Genomic DNA, 23913 nt, shown 5'->3' on the forward strand with positions numbered 1-23913 from the left:
TTTTGTTTTTGTTTTTTTTACAATAGTGAATTTAACCAAAAAAAATAACACTAATGGCTAGATAATGAGCCTAAGAAACTTCATCTCTACTACTTTTAATACAAGAAATTGATACTAATGGCATAATACAAGTTTTAAAGTCTTTCAAGATGCTACTGATTAAGGAATCACATATAATATGATTTATAAATAAGAAAACTATGTTGAGGCAATCTGTTTTTAAATTTATATGTCTTATTAAGTGATTCTGTAAGAGCTCGCACTTTCAAGCTGCTAGCTAATCACACTTCAGACACACAAATCTTAATTAACACTTAAATAAGCCTACATTAAATTATCTTGAAGCGGAAACATAATCTTACATATCGATCCTGGAGTTATGGGATTGCGACCCCTCAACAATAATGACAATTATCATCCATCCTTACAACAATTCAGATACAAATTTAACTTGCTTATACTTTTCTAATCTTTTCCAAGAACTAACCCAAAAAACACTTATATGCACAACATTCTACTTACGGTCCGTTTGGTAGACGTTAATAAATTGCGGTAATGGGAATGAATTTTAAGTGTAATTTTATTAGGGAATCACCCTTAAAATCTCCATGGGGAGACATATTTTCTCCATGAGCAATCAATTTCACTCATAAACTTGTGTTTTTGTCTCTAAGGGGAAGCAATTTTCATTACCACTCATTACCACCTTACAAAGTGGTATTGGATGGGAATAAAAATTCAAGAAGGAAAGTGGACACTTTAGGATAAATTAGCATTACCATGGGAATGGACAATGATATTTTTCACAAATTTACACACAAATTCATTCTCATTACCACCATTTATGACCAACTACCAAACGGGCCGTAAGTACTAATCCAACGCACAACATCAATTTCTAACTCTAACTAACAGATTCATAAAGAATTTTATCAAACAACATAATTTATAAAAATCAGATTTTATAAACTAACTCAAGAAGCTTCAATACACATTCTAAGCTTCCATCCATTAAATAAAGAGGAAAGATTTAATTTGCAAGTTCAACAAACTTTTATAATAGCTGGTTTTGCTATTGAATAACAATGAGGTGAATCTATTAACGAAATTGAACAACAAATTAGATGTTGTTTCTCTTAACTATCAAAGGAATAAAACAAGCAAAATCAATTTCAGATTTCCAAGAACAACAATATGTGAAATCAGACAAATACCAGAATGTGAAACACCACCACCAAAACACTGCCGAAGGATGGTGGAACAACAAAAATACATGGTATGAGTGTTCTGCTTAGAAATTGAAAACTTCTTCTGCCTTGATTTATCTTTGGGGGTAATAACCTCAAACTGTGTTGTGGTATGGAATTGCAATTTGTTTGCATAAATACAATAATGTAATGTATCATGCAACTATCATTTATATATGATGAAATGTAGTAATTGATTGCATTACAAGTTCCTATGAAATTGTACTACTTGTAGGTCATCTTCTCTACAAATTCCAAACATAATATTTGTAAGAAATCTTTCTTGCAGAGAGATTGCAAGAATGCTGGCAGATGAGCACAACAAACGGGTGGTAATTGTCGACACATCAAATGAGATTGGAGGTGATGGTGATATCTGATATTCAGGTATAGGTTGTGCAAGGAAATATGTAATACTGTACTTACATCAGTTTTCCATGTTTTAGATACTAGAAGCTGATTTACTGCAAGTAGCAGAAGTAATGGGACTTGAGGATGTAATAGATGCTACAGATGATATTGGAACAGCAGATGCAATCATAGCGTCCAGTTCAGAAACGAAGCTGAACCCATGGATCCCTGGTGTCGCCAAATTTCACCAAATTCCTATATTTGTTATCAAGGTAGTTTTTCTTATTTGACCACTAATGTAACCAAAATCTGGGTTTCCAGCAATTTATCTTAAAAGCTCCTCATTGTATCACTGCAGTCGAATACCATGGCAGAAATGGTGAAGGCAATTCGCATGATTCTTGGGGTGGAATCTTTTGGCCCAATGTCAAAGCTTCCTTCAAAAGATGTGTTTGACATTGAGATTGAAGACAATACACCTTAAAGGAAACCCGCGTTGGAACAACTTGATGCTTTAGAGGTACTTCCATTTCTTTCAAAAATCAAAATCTTAAACATATCCCTGATATCATCAAAAGCATGATAGCATTAAAGTTCATCAAGAGGCACATATTTTGTGAAAATTGGATCATATTTTTTGTAGCGGTTGGCTGAGGTTGATGTTTCAGAAACGTAGAAACAGTCGATGTGCTCAGACAACAATTTGCACCTACAATATCCTTAATTTATATAAGTGCATATTATTGATATGGACAACATATATCACTACCAGTGCAGTCGATTCCCTGCTTCCTGCATATATCCTTCAAAAGCTTCATTACAGCCTCTCTGTTCAATCAGCACCAGAAGAGAAAACATTGCAGTGAATTTGATACAGGATTTCAGTTTAAGTCAGACATCCAGAATATGCATATGAATCTATAGGATGATTAGACAGAATCACAGACATAATTAGTCACTACTAAATCGAGAAATTCCAAAGCATATCACACCCACGGGGTACAAATTCATGCAGGCCGGACCAGTACAGATTCTGCAGAGAATAGAAAGATACTCAGTAAGTTTACAGTAATAAACTAATAACTGAGAAGAAAAGGAAAAAGTTAAGGATATGATGTCTTTACTTCAGTGACGAAGTTTTCAGCTGCACTCTTAGCTAGTGGGGAAGTCATTCGAGTAAGATAAGTGATTGGACAAAACAAGCCGGCTGATCTCACCATGTTCAATAATTTCTTTTGGGAAAACGCAGTCAAGGCTATTAATGTTCCCTGTAGATCATACACTTCTTTAAAAAGAATTCTGAGCTTTATGTGGAAAATGAGGGGGGAAAAGAATAGTGCAATAACCATGATTGCTTAAGAAGACTTGATGGTAGTAACTATACCAACAAGGTGCAGCTTCTTAAGCATCTCGCAGGTTTGCACAAGTGAAGACAAAATGCGCTAGAAGGACGTGGTGGTTTGTGGCGTCAGTTTCTGGTCCTAGATGAGCACAGAGCATTTGATAACAACTTGCACGTTGCAAGGGGTTAGGGTGTTACAGATAGTGATTTACAACACAATGTAGTAAAATTCACCTGTGAATGCCCAACATAATGCAGCTTCTGCTCACCAGATTGATCATATACATGTTGGACTATTGCTAGAAGATCATATGCCATAAGCTCATCCCATGACCGATCCCAATATGCCTACAAAATAATTGAAGCATTAAGGGAGGAAAAAAAGCGACCTACAAAATCATGAAGGAAGATAGATTGTGAGATTTTGTGAATAGGAAAGAGAGAGAACCGAGTGATTAGAGCTTAATGTGATGTGGCCGAGGCTATATGTGGTGCCACCAGCCACGAGAGTTGACAATCCAAACATCAAAACCATTTTCTGCTAAAATGAATGCCAAGGACTGGTCTGGAGGGTTAAGCAGCCATGTAACTCCATCGTACATCCGAATCAAAAAGATGATTTAGTAAAAAAAACTATCCAATTGATGCCACAAGTGAAAGGTAAGCTGATCATGCTCCCTTCTGGGCTCTGCCCACACCCCAAACCTGTAAACTTTAGGCTAGGCCGAATAGCCAAAATAGCCTAAAGCCGAGCTTACCAGGCCAGTTCAAAAAAAACACGAATTAGGTCGTGATCGCAGAAGCAGCTTTGTATCGGATGTATGGAATGGATCGCAGCTAACTTGTGAAATTTTTCAAAAAAATTCAGATATAAGAGATTTAAAACCTGTAATTTAAGAAGTATTCTTCATCATAATATATGAAACAACTATACATCCAAACCGCCCCAAGTATTCTCCCTTCTTGAGTCATATATGGCGTAATTAATGTAAACTTACAATATAAGTACTATGTCAAAAGTAGTAATACCATTTCAATAGTCATTCAGCATCAGATATAGAGAAAAGCTTGAGAATTCACAAGGAAAAAAAGCAAGTCACAAATTATGAGTCTTAGTGACAATCAACGTTGTTGTTGCCCTACCAGTAGTGTGTTGAAAAAAGAAAAAAACTAGGACTAGAAACCTTGGAGTGCCAATAATTTTGTTTAATATGATTCTGGATTTTTAGTTTCTTCAGGCTTTTGGTCAGTTTCAGTATTGCGTGAAGGTTTTAGGGGAAATTATGAATGAGGTGGACCCTGAATGCACATGAAGACTCTGACGAGTCATAGAAAAAAAAACACGCATTAGGTCGTGATCACATAATTAAGTAGCTTGTATCGGATGTATGGAATGGATCGTGGCTAACTTGGTGCGAAATTTTTCAAAAAAATTCAGATATAAGGGGATTTGACGTCATATTTGAAACTTATAATTTGAGTATTCTTCATCATAATATATGAAACAACTCCTATACACCCAAACTTAAATGCACCCAATTATTCTCCCTTCTTGAATCATATATGACGTAATCAATACAGACTTACAATATAAGTAATGTGTCAAAAGTAGTAATACCATTTCAATAGACATTCAGCAGCAGATATAGAATAAAGCTTGAGAATTCACAAGTAAAAAAATCCAAACAATTAAGCCATAAAATTGAAAATTATACACAATAGCAGCAGCTCAAACCCACAAACTCCACGCCTAACAAGTTGTTTGGATGTATAAAAGTTGAGAAGATACAAATTAGATACACATTAAATTACAATTGAGGAGGATTACAATGAAAATAGAAGAGTTAATCAGCATCTTTAATTTCTTACATTTTTCCAATCAATAATAATCTCAGGGATGTGTTTGATGTAGGACCAATCCTTGCCAGTGGTATTCTGGCATCTCTCTCGGAGCCGTTCTGAACAGAAATAGATTTGAAGATCCCTGAGAGAGGTGAGTTTGGACATCAAAGATGGCAAGGAATTCAATTTATTGCAATTCTCAATCGTGAATTTTTTGAGAGCAGTCAGGTGTTGTATCCAACTAGGCAGATCTATGAGCTGTGGAAGATTTTTCAAATATAAGTAGTGAAGGGACTGATGAAAGGATCGCCATGGCATGCTAATGCTGTCACCATCTTCTTTCTCTTCTTCTTCTGATAGCTTCAGATTAGGGCATCCTTCTATCCTTAAACTCTCCAAGGAAGTGAGATACTCTAATCCTCCACATACACTCCTTAGATTGTCACAATAACCTATTTCCAAGTAACACAAGGAAGACGAGCAGCTACGCAGCACTTGCTCAACTTCTCCCAAATCCTCCAACTTCTTGTCATGCTCTATTGACATAATTTCAACCTTCTGAAAAGACTCCATGGGGAGTGATTTCAGCCATGTCATGTTGTCTGTTGAAACATCTATCAATTTGGGAATGGGATCCAATACGAAAGGTGAAGATGAGGTAGTAGAAAAGGGTAAATCCCTTTGCTTATCCGTCTTTATTATTCTCAGTCTTTCACTGAAACCTCTAAGAGATAAAATTACCAAACTGGGACACGACGGAATAGATTTGAGCTCCGGGCAGCCATAGATTTTCAATGACTTTAATCCTGAAAGACACAGTACTTGCAATGATTCCATCTCCATGGTGCTGCTACAATCAAGCTGATGACCATCTGCTACCCATCCTTTAAGTTTTGGCAAACTATTAAATTCAATCCGTTCAAGGGAGGGAAGGACTGACAAGCCTTCTGCATTTGGCAGTACAACTGACACCAAATGTGATGCACTACGATTTTCAATTATGTGCTCCAAATTAGGCAAGTTGTGAAGTGTAAGGAATTTCAGATGACGCATGTTTCCAAGACATGCCAGGTGCTTCAACTCCCAACACTCATCAAGTTCTAGGTCAACAAGATTTTGCAGAGACTTTGCCCAACTTGGCATTCTGACCCCATGGTATCCCCCCATTTCTAATATCTTGAGATTACAATGCGGCTGCATGTCTTCCATTAATGCTTCTTCATTATCTATTAGCCTTCCGTCAACCTCTGTTACACCGAAAGTAAAATAAACACACTTAAGATGTTCCTTGTCCTTCAGGTATCCTCCTTCCCTTTTACTATATATCTTAGCATTTTTGGGGAGTTGGATACGGATGCCTAGATTACCTTTCAGCTTCTTGAGAGCTTTTAAGTCTTCCAAATGATCAAACCACTGCTTACAATTTGAACTAGCTTCACACAACACAAACTCTGATAGGCTATGAAGGTTGGTTAACATACCCAACCCAGCAGGCATATAATTCAGATTACTGCATCCCCCAATATCTAGAACCCTAAGCTTAACCAGTTTGCTTATATGTCTTGGTAGCTCTTTCAATTTCTCGCAGAAAGTCAAGTATAAGGTCTCCAGATTATACAGTTTCTTAATTGACGTGGGTAGCACTTCTAATTCTTGATTACCTGAGAGATCTAAGTACCTTAAATGTAGCAGTTCACCTATTCTGCTTGGCAAGCTTTTAATGTTTGACCAACTCAGGTCCAATACCCTCATGCACGTGAAATGCGCAAGTAATTCCTCCAAATAGAGCTGGTCCATCCTGAGCCTGTTGAACCTATTACATTCTGCCTGGACATACGAACGAATACGGGTCTTAGTGAAATTATTTCTTTTAGATTCACCTCTCTTAAGGGCTAGATGCCGAACTTTTTTATGCATGTTTTCGTTGATACAATCACTTATGCAAATCTCCTTTCCTGCTACCTTCTGAGCAATATCGTGCATCAAATCATGTATCTTAAATGTACTAATCTCACCTGTTTGATACTTTATTCTGCATTGAAAAAAACATCTGCGCATCAAAATAGAAAAATACTCCTCCGCAACATCTTCTTTGCTGCTTTGATCTTCATCTGACAAAACAATGTATCCTTGTGCCAACCACATCCTAATCAACATTTTCTTATCAATCTCAAAATCTTTAGGAAACACAGCACAATAACTAAAGCAACTCTGTAGAGGGGACTCTAGATTATTGTAGCTTAGTTTCAATATAGGCATTACGTCATCTTGGCATTCTCTTAAGTTGGCTAACCCCATCGCCTGAATGGATAGCCACTTACTCTTCTCTTGACCATACAGAAGACTCCCTACTACTCTGAGAGCGAGAGGGACTCCAGCACACCCTTTAGCAATCTCTTGCCCTATTTTAACCAAGTCATCATCATGATGGCCTGATTGTTCCGATCCAAAGGCTACTTTTTTAAACAAACGCCAAGAATTCTCATTTGACAGTCCTTGCAGCTTATGTGAAAAACCATCTCCAATAATTCTTGCAGTCTCCTGTGAACGTGTAGTTACTAGAACCCAACTTCGCATTTGAGCTCCTAACAAGAACTCGGCCAAGTTAAGCCACTGATTGCGGTTCTCAGTCCATACATCATCCAGAACAAGCAAGCATTTGTCACTCGCTAGTTTCTCTTGAACCTGGCTTTGCACCCATTCCTTGGTGGATCCATCAGGATGATGACCAGTAACCGAAGCTAGGATCTTACGAAGAATCCCTTCGACATCCAACTGTTTCTGATCATGGTCAGATACACAAGTCCAGAGCCTCAATGGAAAGGCACTTAAGACCCTTGCATCATTAAATACAAGCTGAGCAAGAGCTGTTTTTCCCAACCCTCCTACGCCGACAACAGAAAGGAAAGAAACATTGCGTTCAACATCATTACTATCTAGCAACATAGTTATGATCTTGTTCACATCATCCTCCCTCCCAATTATAATATTCTCATAAACATAAGAACAAGTATCCTCTCTTCTCTTCCTAATAGGCTGAGAGTCAAGACTTAAGAAGCCAAACTTAGTATGATTGATGGCAATAGCATCAATCTCCTCCCTAATCTTCTTAACCTCTTGAGACATATTGTATGCAAAACTAAAAGGATTATGACGAGAAAAGAAGCGACGAACCTTCTTAGAGGCTTTACCACCCTCCATGACATGCCTCTGCTTTTCCTCAGTGAGAGTGACGAACTTATCGAATAGATCATCAGCATTGTAGATAGCGTCCTTGAGTTCTTCAATCCACAACTGTGCTTCATTGGAGAGCTCTAGCCTGGTCTCTGCATCACGAAGCACAGCCTTGACAGTGGAAACTGTACGTTGGAGGTCAGCAAGTTGAGATTCGTAGCCAAAGTAGGAGCATATTTCTTTCAGTTCTGAACATGCTGTAAATAGAGTTTCGACAACAGACATAGCTAATCCAATGTCCATTTTTGAGACAAAGTTGAGAAATGAGAGAAAAAAGGGATCAAAGTTTTGAGGATTCAGGTATAGTGGGTGAGTGAGTGGTGAATGGTGACTACTAAGTTCACTGCATACCACCTTTATAATAGTGACTTAGTGAGTTAGTGACAATGTAAAGTGAACCATCGCATTGGGGAACATAACAAATTAAAGTGAGGCATCATAATTAATAATACACAGAAGTACAAAAGTGTTTATTACAGGACAAAAATCTCAAAACATGGGAACATTAAATAATAAGGGCAAGAGATTACTCAAGAGTAATGCCAGATTTGATCCAACGTTAATATCTCTTGAATCAAGGTCACAACTCAGTTTTAGAGGCAGACTAGTCGGTACTCACAACTCACAATAACTATAAAATATCAAACCCAGTACAGAGTTAATGGAAAAAAAATATTAACACTCCTCAAAAGGAGATTATACATGATAAAATACTAAGGGGGTATTTGGTTCATATAATGGTATGTGTTTGGAATAAGTGGTATGTATTTGGAACTTGATACTTAATACCTTGTGGTTGGTTTCATTTAGGAATGAAAAATCTTCTTTCATTTGATACCTAGAGGTAAGGTATGAGCCATACCCACCTCCCCCCGTGGGTTTCTAAACCCCATACCTTATGGGTTTGAGGTATGGGTTTAAAATTTAGAAATACATTAAACAAACACTAGGTATGGGCTTTGTTCATTCCAAATCCATACCTCATACCTAAAACTAGTGAACCAAACACCCCCTAATGGTTAGTCATATACGGATCGATTTGAAGGAGGCCTTATGCAATAAAGAAGAGGAAGATGAGCACACCTTATTTATATATTGAGTAAACATAAATTAGATAGATGTTGCTTCTCTTAACTATCAAAGGAACAAAACAAGCATAATCAATTTCAGATTTCCAAGAACAACAATATATGAAATCGGACAAATACCAGAATGTGAAACACCACCACCGACACCAAAACACTGCCGAACACCGCAGCCAGCAGACCACCACCACCAGAGAACGAAGCACAAAAGTAGGAAAACAGAGGAGCAGTGACGCCGGAGAACGGTGGAACGCGGCAGAATTATCGCCGACGAAAATCAGCAAGAACAACCCGAGGAACAGGATAGAGTGACCCGTGAAGGAAAAATTTTGGCCTTCAAGGAAGATGGAAATTTCACAACAAAAATTCTCCTTAAAAATTAAAATTCACCTTTATCAAAGACGTTTTTACTATAGTCTATAGTTTACTATACAATTAAGGATTTTTTGGTAAAAACACCCTTATGTTTGGTGATTTTTAGAACAATCCCCCTTATGTTTTTTTTTTTTGAAATGCACCCAAAGTTTTATAAAAATTTTGGGCACCCCAAAACCTAACTTCCGTCAAATTCAGACGTTTGTGGGGCCCTTTTTTCCATTTCCCCTCCTAAATGTTGCGTGAAATGACATTTGTATCCTTGGGTAATAGAACCCTTCAACTAACCTCTTCATCTTTCTCATTCATTCCTTCGTTCTTTGAATTCATTCTCTCTCACTTGCTTCAGTCAGAAAATTTTAACCTTTGGCTTAGTGTCTTGAATCCTTGCTATTTCACTCTTTAAAAACGTTACTTAGTGTCACAACCTCTTCTCACACCAACAATTAAATGACCACTTTGCACTCCTCATGGTTCTTGTCAACCCTCCAAAGAATTCAACCCTTCTTCCAGTATGAACATCTGAGAATTCGCAGGCATAGAAACTCCTCCCAGGATTGTCATGCATCCATGACCTCAAAATCTTAGCAGGAATTCGACAATTGCATTTGGTTGCTATAACCTAATTGAACAATTAACCAAATTAATTGTAGCAAATAAACCTAGAATCGCAAAATTACCAAATTTAATGCTAGAATGAATGTAACACTTACTTGATTTGAAGGATGTCCAGAATTGTCAATTGAGAGTGGAATTGCAATTTTCTGTTCGAAAATTTGGATTACCAGCTTCAATTTGGGGGTGTTGGAAAATGACCATTGTGAGAGAGGGAATGTCCTGATTTGGGGATAAAGTGGTTGTTAAAATATCTTAGATGGGCCCCACAAACGTCTGAATTTGACGGACGTTAGGTTTTGGGGGTGCAACCAAAATTTTTATAAAACGTTTGGGGGTGCATTTCAAAACAAAAAACATAAGGGGGATTGTTCTAAAAATCACCAAACATAAGGGTGTTTTTACCAAAAAATCCTACAATTAACCTAATAAAATATAATTACTCTTTAATGAAACCTGTTTAATTTGAGCTATTACAAACTCGTTGTTTCTTTGACTGCATGGCGGAGAATATAAATGCTTGCAAGACGACTAGGAACCAAAGATGTGCTGAGCACTAGTAGTGTCAATTCAGTTAACCAGTTCAGTTCTGGTTCAAACCAAACAGTTCAGTTGACTTCAGTTCAGTTAATTCAGTTCATTTTTTCGATCTTAACCGATTCAGTTTAAACTTTTCGGTTTCAGTTTCAATCCATACAGTTAATTCAATTTTCAGTTAAGTTCAGTTCAGTTTACAGTTGTCTTTTGGTTTGACCCATACAGTTTTGGTTTAAACAGTTGACTTTTTACGGATTACTATCAGTTAAACAGTTATTTTCAGTGATTCAGTTAATTTCAGTTTCTTAAGGAAACCGCATTGACTCGGGTAAAACTTGATATCGTATGCCGTGTACATATTTTCACTTCGGGTCTCACTTCGGGTCAAGTCATTATTCATTGCAGGAAATTCCAACTCAATTGGACTTTTCTCACATGCATAGATTAAACTTGTCGAATACAACGTAGCACAAGAGACGTATCTATATTTGTCTACGAAAGCGCATTTTGAAGTTGCCATATTTTATGTAAATTTATTTTATTAAAGGTTCAACATTCGGTTGATATTGAGAATTTCAGTTTCAAATTCTCTTAACTTTGTATATATATGTGACTATAAAGAAACTATTTTATCAGTAGGCTTAAATGTATTAGGACGGTTATAATATTGGAACATTATAGCGAATACGTGATTGATTATTTGATTATTAACGAGTATGAGGAGCATCAACTCTTAATATGCTCTAATAACTTAACTACCGATAACATAATGAGAATTATATATTAACAACAAATATACGATCAATTACTAGATTTATATCAAAATAATTGTAGAACAATCTAATACTCTATTGATTATAGATTAGTATAACGACTCTTAATATGTTATAATAATGCTATAACAAATGACAATCATACATTCATATGTTTACAACGACGGTTCATATGAGGCCTAGGTGATTATAACGAGGGTTCATAAGTTGCACAATAATAATGATAATGTATTATACCCCCAAATCATTATCCCCTACGTATGCGTGCGATAGATATATGGATGATAACGAAAAAACTAATAAAAACACTATATTGTTTACCATGATGTTTAGTGTATTCTCATAGTGAACTCGTATTTGGACTAATCAATTGAGTAAAACCACTCTAATGAGTAAAGGAGTAGAACGACTCTTCATATATTTTTTTATATATATATATAATATTATTTATATATAAATATATTATATTATATATATATATATATATTATATATACCAATGACAATAATAACGAGTAGATGATCAATTCCAAGCTTCATATAACAACAACAATAATAATTAATGTAAACTTAATAGATTAAAGTATAATATCTTTATCTATCTCATTGATTATATCTTGATATTATGTAAAACCCAACAAATAAGATATCATTTCATCCCAACCGTCGATTAAAACAAACCTATGGCTTAAACCTCATAGATACAATCACGCATCAATATAAGTATATTGTTATAATATAGTTCACGTAAATGACTATAATTAAAACTTCAATTGAGTACGTAATAGTTGTATATAAGTAATATTTCAATAAATTTAGTTTTGTAACAATGACCACAAGCAACATATATAACTAGTATAACTATTTACGGATTCTTAACAATAACAATATAAATACTAATAGTAATAAGTAGCAACAATGTTAAGAATAGCAATAGCAATAACAACATAACACGGTATATATGCTTTATGTTGTGACTATATATGATAAAGTATAAACAAATAATTTTATCAATGTGTTTAATCATTTTAGTATAATTTTGGTATTAAAATCATTATAAAACCCGTTTAATACTCTATTGATTATAAATTAGTATAACGACTCTTGATATGTTTACTATAACAAGTGACAATACTAATTAAATTTAGAAAACTAATTTCTTAAAAATCTTAATACTAATTAAATTTGAAAGTTTCTAATTTCTTTTAATTTTGTAATACTACTAATTTCTAAAGTTAGTAAACTAATAATATTAGAACTAGAAATTAGAATACTCAAATCATAATAATATCAAAATACAATACTAGTTTATTAGTAGTTTAGGCTATTAAATTTTTTTTGAGGGAAAAACCATTGATTTTATAAAGATGAAAATCCAACCATTGATTAAGTTAGCAATCCATGTGATTGACCACTCTCAATTCTCATTGGTCAAAATATAATGTCAAAGATTATGAATTAAGACCATTGATTTGAAAAGATCAAAATCCAACCATTGAACTACATCCCTTTCTAACCCTAAACCCTCCCCCTTCCCTCCTATCATCATTCCTCAGTAATAGCCTCCTCATCATTCTCCCTCTCTGAGATTTCCTTCTGCCTTACTCGTACTCCCTCCCTCTCATGGTAGATCTCCTTCAACTTTCTCTCTCACGCACCTCTCTTCGCCACCGACGTTCAAGCTTCGCGGTCGTTCAAGCACGCAACGTCTCTTCTTCTCTCTTTCACGCGAACGTTCAAGCTTATCGTTCGTTTGTTCGATATCAATGGCTTCAGATTTAGTTTCCAGATCTCGCCGGTCGGTCTTCATTCTCTCATCATTCGCCGGTCTTCATTGTCTATTTTTTTTTTGAGGGGAAATTTTGTCTATTTTTAATTTAGTTTGTTCATTGTTGTAAATCATTTTTGCTTGTTTATATATTATTTTTTAGATTTTTAATTGTCGAAATCTTAACAAGGCTGAATGTTGTTTTAGATTTTTGATTTAGCTTGTCAATATACATTATTTTCGCAATTCGTTTATTAATTTAGCTTATTTAAATATTAGTTTTTAGATTTTTAATTCGTATAATATTATTTTTTTGCGTTGAATAATTCAGAATTTTGTAATTCATTTTTCTTGTTTTTATTTTATTTTTTCGTTTCTGTCTTTTTCTTCTTATTTTTGTTAATTTATTTGTTTATTTACTGACTTTTTCTTATTTTTATATTTTATTAATTTAACTGTATTATGATATTGCATGTAGAATCTCTTGCTTTTTCAGAAATGATAAAGATTGTTGGTGGTGTTTGTTAATTGAACAAGATTTGCATAAAACCAGTAGTTAACAAGTACTTGATTAAGCGATTTAAAATCGCTGGTTTGGGATCTAGAAATAGTTTTGTAAGTTGATGTTATCTTAGGTTTAATAAGTTTAATAAAAATCAAAGTAAAAATAATTGACTTGTAAATTCAAGTACAATTTGATGTAGATAACAATAAATTAATTTGGTTACTAAACAGCTTTGGTTAGTCAAGTTCAATTTTTGATTAAAATTTGTCAAGTTTCAACTCAATTTTTGTTCAATTTAATTTTAGTAAAAATAATTTACATGTTGACGTTGTGACTTTAATAATATACATCAATAGATGTAAAATTAAAACAAGAGAATAATGTACAAAAATAATTCAAAAATAAATGAAAATAAAAATATAAACAAATACATGATCTTGAAAGTGTAACCCACAAATAGTCAAATTAAATGTAATTTAATTTTTAATTTTTTATTTAATTAATTATTAATTGTAAGCAATTTTATAAATTAACATATTTAAATTATTTTGTAGATATAAAAAAAATTGAATTTTAATAATATCTTGTTGATTGCGGTCGGGTTCGGGTTTGAGAGCAGGTCTGTCTGAACAGGTCAGGATATATATCTTGCCGGGTGCCGGTCAGGTCTGGGTAATCCCAGGTCAGGTTTCGGTCAGGTCTAAGGACTGACCCTCACAGGTCAGAATCAGGTTGACCATCGGTCAGATCTGATTCTGACACACTAACTGACCCTCACAGTAGTCACAGGTCGAACCAGGTTCAAGTCAGGTCAGGTCAGAATCAGGTTGATCCAGCGGTCAGATCTGTTTCTGACACCACTATTTACGACCAAACCTTATGCAGTTCGGTTAAAAACAGTTTGATTCAGTTCAGTTAAAAACAGTTTTATTCAGTTTGATTCAGTTCAGTTAACAACAGTTTGATTCAGTTCAGTTAAAAACAGTTTCATTCAGTTTGATTCAGTTCAGTTAAAAACAGTTTGAAACAGCTTTCAGTTAAATTCAGTTCATTTTCAGTTCAGTTCAGTTAGTTTAAATCGGTTTTTCGTCCAGTTAATTTCAGTTTGGTATGTTTTCGGTTGAGTTTCAGTTCAGTTTCAGTTCAGTTAATTGCAGTTTACTTTAATCTGATTGACTTATCGGTTTTTAACTTTTCAGTTATGGGTCAATTCAGTTCAGTTTATTCAGTTCAGTTGATCAACCGTTTGCAGTTTAACCATCAGTTTTCAACCAAACTGACAGCACTACTGAGCACCTTGTACGATTAAGGTTCCCGAATGAGTGTGTTGATACTCCAACGGTTCAACCGATGGCTCCTCCACATTTGTAGTTTCTTCTTTTATTTATCAAGTTGGTCAATGATGACTTGGTGGGAGAGTCGTGAACCATAATGCCATGACTTAAGAGCACCCACAATAGCAAGCTACAATTATTTGTAGTTTTGTGTGCCACATCAGATTTCCAAACTACAACATTCCTACGCTACAACCTTTTTCATTGGAAAACTACAACCACTTGTAATTTTTGTAGGTCCCACATGTCATCACCATACAACAATTTTTAATGTGAAAGAGTAAAGTGAAAGTGGGGCCCAAAAAGTGGACTTGGAATCACCCCAGACCCCTTGGATCCATTTGAATCTTACGCAGACCAGTTGGTTCTAGCGGGTTCTGGATTCAAAGTGGGTCCGTAATTTTTATTACTACTAGTCTTCTATGCACGCGATGCGTGTGTCGATGGTTTGGGTATGTTCTTAATAAATTTCATCTAAATATAATTTTAGAAGTGTGATTTATAATTATTGTTGTACAAACTAATGTAAAGTGATTCGAATTTGTAATGAACATTTAGATATAAGGTCTTGTAATCAATTTAATTTTGTAATTTTTTTTAATTAAATAACCATTTTTCTAATAGTGTCAAGTTACTTTATTAATGCTTATTAATTTAATTTATCATTAGAATTTTGATCTCATCTTTAAATTAGGAAATGATATATTGTAGAAGATTTGAATATCTAATTATATATTAAACTAAGGACATAAAGGACTTTTTATAGGGGGAGATCGTAGTTCCCCTCTGAGCTTATATAGTAGAGATCAATATCCTTTAATATGTACGTTTTTTCCGCCAAATGTTTAACCATATAACAATATTAGTGCTAAGCTCGACTATTAAGTACTTATTGAATAATAAAGTAATAAATTTATAACTCAAAAAAATACTCTATACATCTATTTCAATTCAAAAGTTTAGTGCACATGACTATTAAAAATACACGATACTATCTCTGTTTACTAAAGATCTTCCTTTTTACTATTCCTACAGATACAAAGGAAGATCCATCTGTGTGGGGTATGGGATGGGTAAAGTAGGAGAGAGAAAGGGGTTAATATAAATAAACAAATAAAAAGGGGTTAATATAAATAAACAAATAAAAAGGGGTTAAAGTAGGAGAAAAAAATTGAGTAAAATTGAATTAATAATGTAATGGTGGACCATATGATAGAGACATGATGAGAAGGTAAAAAGGGAAAAAAAATTCCAAATAAGAAAGAAAGTAAAAGAGGGAAAATCTTTTGGAAACACACTTAAATGGAAAGAGGGAAGATCTTTAGGAAACGGAGGTAGTACTATACAAGATGCTTACATTATTATCATATACTCCCTCCGTCCCAAAATATAATTCCCATTTCCTTTTTGAGTGTCCCAAAATATAGTTCTCATTTCCATATTTAGTTCCACATTTTTCCGTAATTTGTCTAGAAAAACTGTGTCTCATCATTTGTTTGCTTCTTGAATTTTTTTTTTCCTTTGTTTATTCAACCAAAAAGTTACAATTAATGTTCTTTCACCAATTATTTTTCATTCTCTCTCCTAAAATCATCTTTTCCCATACAACATTTATTTAAGTAAACAAAAAATCTTTACTATCCCTCTTAGATTCTACTTGCATAAATTACCGTGAAAAAAGGGAAATGAGAACTATATTTTGGGACGGAGGGAGTACTTTACAATGTAACAATAATATTTTAAAAAAATCATTTCTTTAATCTTCTCCATTTCATCATTACTTATTTGTGAGCATGTAAAAATATGTAATTTCAACATTTTTTTTTTTTTGCAAATTATAAATGGGTACATAGGTCAGATCTGGGGAGGGTTTGAATATGAAAAAACTGGACCCACACGCTTTAAAATGGGGCAAATCCAACAAGATCTTGATCGGTTCTTGGACTCACAACCATCCCGAGTGTTTCTGAAAGAATGACACTATATGTTGACTGAGTCTTCATGCAACTTAAGGACGTAGTAGGGATCGAAAGAGGCATTGTGGAATGGAAAATGTTTGGGTAACCCTTAGGGTTGCCAACCCTCTTAGACACATAGGAATAAAATATTGATATGTATGTAATAAATGAGGAGAGAAGAGATATAAAAATAATGTTGTAATGTATTCCTAACCAATGAAAATTCAATAATAAGAGGGTTGCCAACCCTTAGGGTCGCCCAATCAATGTCCTTGTGGAATAGGATTTCATTTTCGTGAAGTCATACGTCCGACATAGTTGAAACAAAAGTAAATGTATTTAGGAGCCCATCGTCACCTTGGGAAAGAAAGCAGCAAATGAAGTTTTCGACCCAAGAAGTAATGTTTGTATGGACATTGCTTGAGTAACCCACCGGGTAGACTACCCGCTACTAATAGACAATTAAAATATTAGTATTTAAGTCTAGTTGGATTCCACTATCATAGTTACCACAACCTTATATTATGGGGTGGGTAGTCTACCCGGTGGGTTAACCAAGTTTTTTCCTGTTTGTATTGGGGGCTGATTCTGTATTAACTATTAAGGCCTTAGGTGCTAGATTTCCAAATTTTACTCGCAAAAAGCAAATATTTGTATATGGGGCTGTATTAAGGCCTAAGGTACTTGATTTCTAGATTTTGCTCGAAAAAGAGCAATCTCTAACCATATGATTGGTGGATTCTGGTGAAGAGTTACAAAATTTGCAAGTGTCCAAAATTGTTATCTTTCTCTTGAGGATGTTTTCTAAAGAAGGTGTGAGATTGCTAAGAAGTCTACAATTTAATTTGAACTCCCTCTCTAACTCTTAGCTTATTTTAGCACCCTAGGTGTGGTTATAATGTTTTTCATTGAAAATTTTAAATTTAATTTGAATGAATTGATGCTAAGTTCATGATTAGTTGTTTGTAGTTGTTTTTTATTATGTAATTTCGAGCTTATGAATGTTATTGGTTATTTATAAATGATTACTCGATGACATACATTTGTTTGGTTTTGCATGATTTCGAACCCTTATTTTAATAAAGAGTTTTTCGTCAAAGACAACCTTTTATATATACTTTTTTGCGAAATACAACCTTTTAAAAATTTTGGGCAACTTCAAACCTTAATGAAATTTTTTTTGTCAAAAACAACTTGACCGACATTCCGACGTTGACTCGCCGGAAACTGGCGTTGACCTTACTTAAACAATCATGTTCCCACAATGATTTCTTTTCTCCGTAATTTTACTTATTTCCCACCTTTTCCCCTTAATCACCCTCCCATATTTTCTTCCTCCTATTTCCTTCCCTCCCTTCTGCATTTTTACTCCCAACCCCAATTCCTCATCTTCTCTCTTGAGTTTGCAAATTCAGATCGTCTTTTTTCTAAGGCTAAAGTTGATTTCCCTTAAACTACTTAAACAAAACATGAGCTTTCTCAACGCTTTTGGATTTACAGAGTATATCAGGAAGGGTATTGCAGGTGGTGAAGTCGCGTAAACCAGCAAAGAAAGTGGGAGTAATGCAGATGATTTTCGAGGATGGTGGAGAATTAAAGGCCTTTTGGGCCATGGTTCAAGAGGAGTTTTAGGGTTTGATTGACAAGAGGTTCAGAGAAGATGAAATCTAGGGATGAGAGCAGGGTTTTTGGGTCTTCTATGGAGAAGATGAGGTTGGCTATGGATGTCGCAGTTGATGAGAGAGAATCTGGCGGCGGAGGAAAGGTGGTGCTGGTGGAGATGGACTTGAGGACTCCACAATGGAGTTGGAATGGGAGTTTTTGGAGGTTCAGAATTCAGAACCAATCCTTTGAAATAGCAAGATAAGATCATGGCATCTCACAATTACAGGTGAATTTTGCTCGACAACAATTACAAAGAGAGAAGGTGAGGAATTGGGGTTGAGAGTAAAGATGCATAAGGGATGGAAGAAAAGATGGGAGGTTGATTAAGGGGAGGGGGGAAAGGGAGGGAAATGGGTAAAATTAGGGAGAAAAGAAATCATGTGCGGGGCACATGATCATTTAAGTAAGGTCAACACCGGTTTCCGGCGAGTCAACCGTCGGAATATCGGTCAAGGTTCTTTTTGACAAAAAAAATTTCATCAAGGCTTGAAGTTGTCCAAATTTTTTTAAAAGGTTATCTTTCGCAAAAAAGAGTATATAAAAAGTTGTGTTTGACAAAAAACTCTTTAATAAATTAATCATGTTGTTGTGAGACTCATCATGAAGCTAATCATGCTTTACATGTTGAAAATGTGGTGGGATTTGATAGTGGGTAGAATTCTAAAAAAATGCTTATTCTTCTTGTTGAGCTTAGGGATTGGATTAATTTTGGTTAGTTAATTTGGTGATTGCTTTTGATTGAGTTAGTTTTTTTTTTTTTGGGGGGGGGGGGGGGTTGAAAATGTAAATAGTTAAGACAAGGGTGAGTTTTGTATCGTTTTGGTGTGTAGAATGAGAAATAACTTGAGTAGTGTTGCGTTTTCTTGTGTAGAATAAGGCTTGTTCTCTCCAATTTATTTTCAATCCAGTTCAGTTCAGTTCCTAAATAATTATCATTACTATTAATGAGTTATAATTTAATTCAGCTCAGTTCATTTCAATTCAGTTGTTTTATGCCGAAGAGAATAAGCCATGAGAATATAATTAACTTGCCCTTTACTATTTACCGTCCGTATTTACTAAAAATCGCCCGTATTTTTTTCAAAATTTTCCTAAACTACCCCCTATGTATATTCACTCTCTCTCTCTCCCCTCCTCTCACTCTCATTCTCACTTTCTCTCACCTCACTTCAAAGTTCAACCACCACCACCACCACATCGGAACCACCATTGAAACCACCACCGTGATTTTTTTTTCCGTTTCCTACACCAAGAAAACGAAAAAAAATCGAGGTTGTTCCGGTGATAGTGGTGGTGGTTTGGTGGTGGTGATTATGATGGTGGTGGTTCTGATGGTGGTGGTTCAAGTGGTAGTTGGGGTTAGGTGAGAGAAAGTGAGAATGAGAGTGAGAGGAGGAGAGAGAGCGTGAGTATATATAGGATTAGTTTAGGAAAATCTTGAAAAAAATACGGGCAATTTTAAGTATACGGACGGTAAATAGTAATGCCCAGGGGATTGTTAAACTTGGCCCAAAATTACTCAAAATCGCCCGGTCCCTCCAAATATTTCCAACTTTACCCTTCCCTTTTTTCTTTTCTTTTCTACAACCACAACCTCCATTCCCACAACCACCACCGAAACCATGCAAACCACCACTGAAGCCACGCACACCGCCACCGGAACCACGCAAACCACCATGGTTTTGTTCTTCGTTTAGTGCAACTAAAACTTTGCTGTTATTGGCTATAATGTCATGCTCTTCTTTGATTGCAATTACATGTGAACGTCTTGAATCTTTGCCGCTATGATTGAATTTTATGAGTAAGCTGCATTGTTCAGGTATCGATCGTTTACTGCATCGTATAAGTGCCATTCGGAATCGTAAGATGCAAATAATTGGGCCTTACTTGTCGGGTGGGTAGAGCGGTTCTGGGGATGCTGATAACATCTGTGACTTGATTGGGGGGGGGGGGTCCTGGAGTTGGTAAAACGACCTTGATCAGGTAGTTCCTTTTTTAATGTTTCTATGGTTTGTGACTAATCATTATCAAACTTACTTATTGTGTGATATCAAAATTACTTATGCGACATGAATGGTTATTAGAGGTATGAGTTTTCTGCTTAGAAATTGAAAGCTTCCTCTGTCTTGATTTATCTTTGAAGGTCATACCCTCCTACTATGCGTGGTATGTGATTGCAATTTGTTTGCATAAATACAATAATGTAATGGGTCATGCAATTATCATTTATATGTGATGAGCTATAGTGATTGATTGCATTACAAGTTCCTATGAAATTGTACTACATGTAGGTCATCTTGTCTACAAAATCCAAACATAATATTGTAAGAAATCTTTCTTGCAGAGAGATTGCAGGAATGCTGGCAAATGAGCACAACAAACGGGTGGTAATTGTCGACAAATCAAATGAGATTGGAGGTGATGGTGATGTCCGACATTCGGGTATAGGTTGTGCAAGGAGGATGCAAGTGCCTAATGTCAATATGCAGCATAATGTGGGTGTTAAGTAGCTCGATATCTAGCCAATTATTTACATTTTTCAACTTTTAATCTTAAACTTTCTCCTCACTGGACTTGTATAGGTGATGATTGGAGCTGTCGAAAATCACATGCCTGAGACAAATATCATTGAAGAAATTGGAACAGAGCTTGAAGCTTTGGCTGCTAGTACTATTGCTCGAAGGGAAGTTCAACTTGTTGGAACGGCACATGGTATGACCATAGATAACATTATGAAAAATCCTTCTCTTCAGCTGCTCGTTGGTGGCATTGAGGTGTGTTACTAAATTTCTTCTCCCTATTGACTATTGACTATTGTTGTGCAGTATGTGATTTTCATTTAATGAACTTCGACATTCATTGTGTTGTCTTTAAATTCTATACCTTTTTTTTTTGTCTTGAAGAGCGTCACCTTGGGCGATGAAGAAGCAAGGCGAAGAGAAGTGCAGAAGACAGTTCTTGAGAGAAAAAGGTTCTCCCACATTTACATGTGCTGTTGAAATGATATCTAGAACTGAATGTCGTGTCCATCACAGATTAGATGCTACTGTGGATGCAATACATTCAGGTATAGTAAATTCTTTCTAAACTAGTTTGACATCAAGGTAGATGCTGGAGGTGCCTTTTTATATTTTATTTATGTAACAGGAAAATCTCCTTTGTTTGAAATTCGTCACATGGATCCTGAGGTGAAAAGCTCAGATGATTTGGCGAAGATCTCACAAAAGCAGTAGCAGGGAGACACTGATTTCGTTAAGCTTGCTAACAGAAGTACTACTGGAACAAAGTCCGAGGATGACTTATGATACTAGTAAAAGATGTCAACAAAATCAGTGCAGCCGATTCCCTGCTTCCTACATATATCCTTCAGAAGCTTCATTACAGCCTCTCTGTTCAATCAGCACCAGGATAGAAAACATTTCAGTGAATTTGATACAGGATTTCAGGTTAAGTCAATCATCCAGCATATGCATATAAATCTATAGGATGATGAGAAAGAATCACATAAATAATTAGTCAGTAGTCACTACCAAATCGAGAAATTCCAAAGCATATCTCACCCATGGGGTACAAATTCATGCAGGCCGGAACAGTACAGAATCTGCAGAAAAGAGAGATACTACAGTGAATTTTCAGTAATAAACTAATAACCAAGAAGAGAAGGGAACAGTTAAGGATATAATGTCTTTAATTCAATGACGAAGTTTTCAGCAGCACTCTTAGCTAGTGGGGAAGTCATTCGACCAAGATAAGCGATTAGACAAAGCAAGCCGGCTGATCTCACCATGTTCAACAACTTCTTCTGGGAAAACACAGTCAGGGCTATTAATGTTCCCTGTAGATCATACACTGCTTTAAAAAGAATCCTGAGCTTTATATGGAAAATGAGAGAAAAAAAGAATAGTGCAATAACCATGATTGCTTAAGAATACTTGATGGTACTTCCTATACCAACAAGGTGCACCTTCTTAAGCGTGCTCGCAGGGTTTGCACAAGCGAATACAAAATGCGCTAGAAGGACATGGTGGTTTGTGGCCGATGTGGCGTCAGTTTCTGGTCCTAGATGAGCATTTGATAACAACTTGCAGGTTACAAGGGGTTAGGGTGTTACAGATAGTGATTAACACTACAATGTAGTAAAATTCACCGTTGAATGCCCGACATAATGCAGCTTCTGCTCACCAGATTGATCATATATTGGACTATTGCTAGAAGATGATATGCCATAAGCTCATCCCATGACCAATCCCAATATGCCTACAAAATGATTGAAGCATTAAGGGAGGAAAAAAAAGCGACCTACGAAATCATGAAGGAAGATAGATTGTGAGACTTTGTGAATACGAAAGAGAGAGAACCGAGTGATTAGAGCTTAATGTGATGTGGCCGAGGCTATATGTGGTGACATGAGAGTTGACAATCCAAACATTAAAACCATTTTCTGCTAAAATGAATGCCAAGGATTGGTCTAGAGGGTTAAGCAGCCATGTAACTCCATCGTACACCCGAATCAAAAAGATGATTTAGTAAAGAACTATCCAATTGATGCCACAAGTGAAAGGTAAGCTGATCATGCTCCCTTTTGGGATCTACCCAAACCTGTAAACTTTAGTCTAGGCCGAGCAGCCAAAATAGCCTAAAGCTGCATTACCAGGCCAGTTCAAAGCCCTAAGATGGTCTGAAACTCTGAATAATCAGGACAAAATATACTTCTGGACGATTCTGTCTTTTGGTCTGAAACTTTGAATAATCTGGAAAAATTTTTGTTTAAGATGATTCTGGATATTTAGTTTCTTCAGGCTTTTGGTCAGTTCCACAATTGAGTAAAGATATAAGGATTAAATTGTACTGAGAAGAGTGTACATATTAAGCGTTTACGCCCTCAGGAAAGTACACCTACAACCCATATTGGCAGTCATGTACCACAATCAGCTCCTCCGAGTAGGGATGGGCAAGGGTCGGGTCGGGTCGGGTCTGGGTCCAGCTGGACCCTAGACCCGGACCCTAAATTTTTTTTGCAGACCCATACCCGGACCCGGACCCTAAGGGTCTGAAAAAAAGGCTCTAGAGGGTCGAGAGGGTTTGGAGGGTCCAGGCCTAAATTCTTTATTTTGCCAAATTTTCAGCATTATTAATATCAATAATTATCTGAAATTCGCATGAAACAAACACAAAAAATCGTATGAAACAAACACAAACATATAAATTGAAAAAAACGAAACAAGCACAAACTTATAAACTGGAAAAAAACAAAACAAACACAATTTACAAACATATAAACAG

General features: G+C 35.6%; 2 protein-coding genes and 2 pseudogenes across 2 annotated transcripts; 2 read left to right on the plus strand and 2 right to left on the minus strand.

Annotated features, from left to right (window-relative positions):
- Nucleotides 1-1562: 1562 nt before the first annotated feature.
- Nucleotides 1563-2187, plus strand: LOC130590003 (protein SEEDLING PLASTID DEVELOPMENT 1-like). Its single transcript, XM_057391844.1, has 2 exons — nt 1563-1870; nt 1957-2187. The coding sequence occupies exons 1-2, from the start codon at nt 1730-1732 to the stop codon at nt 2080-2082; spliced, it is 267 nt and encodes an 88-aa protein (XP_057247827.1). The 5' UTR covers nt 1563-1729; the 3' UTR covers nt 2083-2187.
- A 242-nt stretch (nt 2188-2429) lies between these two features.
- LOC109136112 (triacylglycerol lipase 2-like) lies at nt 2430-9486 on the minus strand (annotated as a pseudogene).
- On the minus strand, nt 4613-9212 carry LOC125493203 (putative disease resistance protein RGA1). Its single transcript, XM_048636296.2, has one exon. The coding sequence runs from the start codon at nt 8257-8259 to the stop codon at nt 4798-4800; it is 3462 nt and encodes a 1153-aa protein (XP_048492253.1). The 5' UTR covers nt 8260-9212; the 3' UTR covers nt 4613-4797.
- Nucleotides 9487-18625: 9139 nt separating the features above from the next.
- Nucleotides 18626-21935, plus strand: LOC125493831 (protein SEEDLING PLASTID DEVELOPMENT 1-like; annotated as a pseudogene).
- The last annotated feature ends 1978 nt before the right edge of the window (nt 21936-23913 follow it).

This window comes from Beta vulgaris, chromosome 9, assembly GCF_026745355.1.
Source record: "Beta vulgaris subsp. vulgaris cultivar EL10 chromosome 9, EL10.2, whole genome shotgun sequence".
Lineage (NCBI taxonomy): Eukaryota > Viridiplantae > Streptophyta > Magnoliopsida > Caryophyllales > Amaranthaceae > Beta > Beta vulgaris.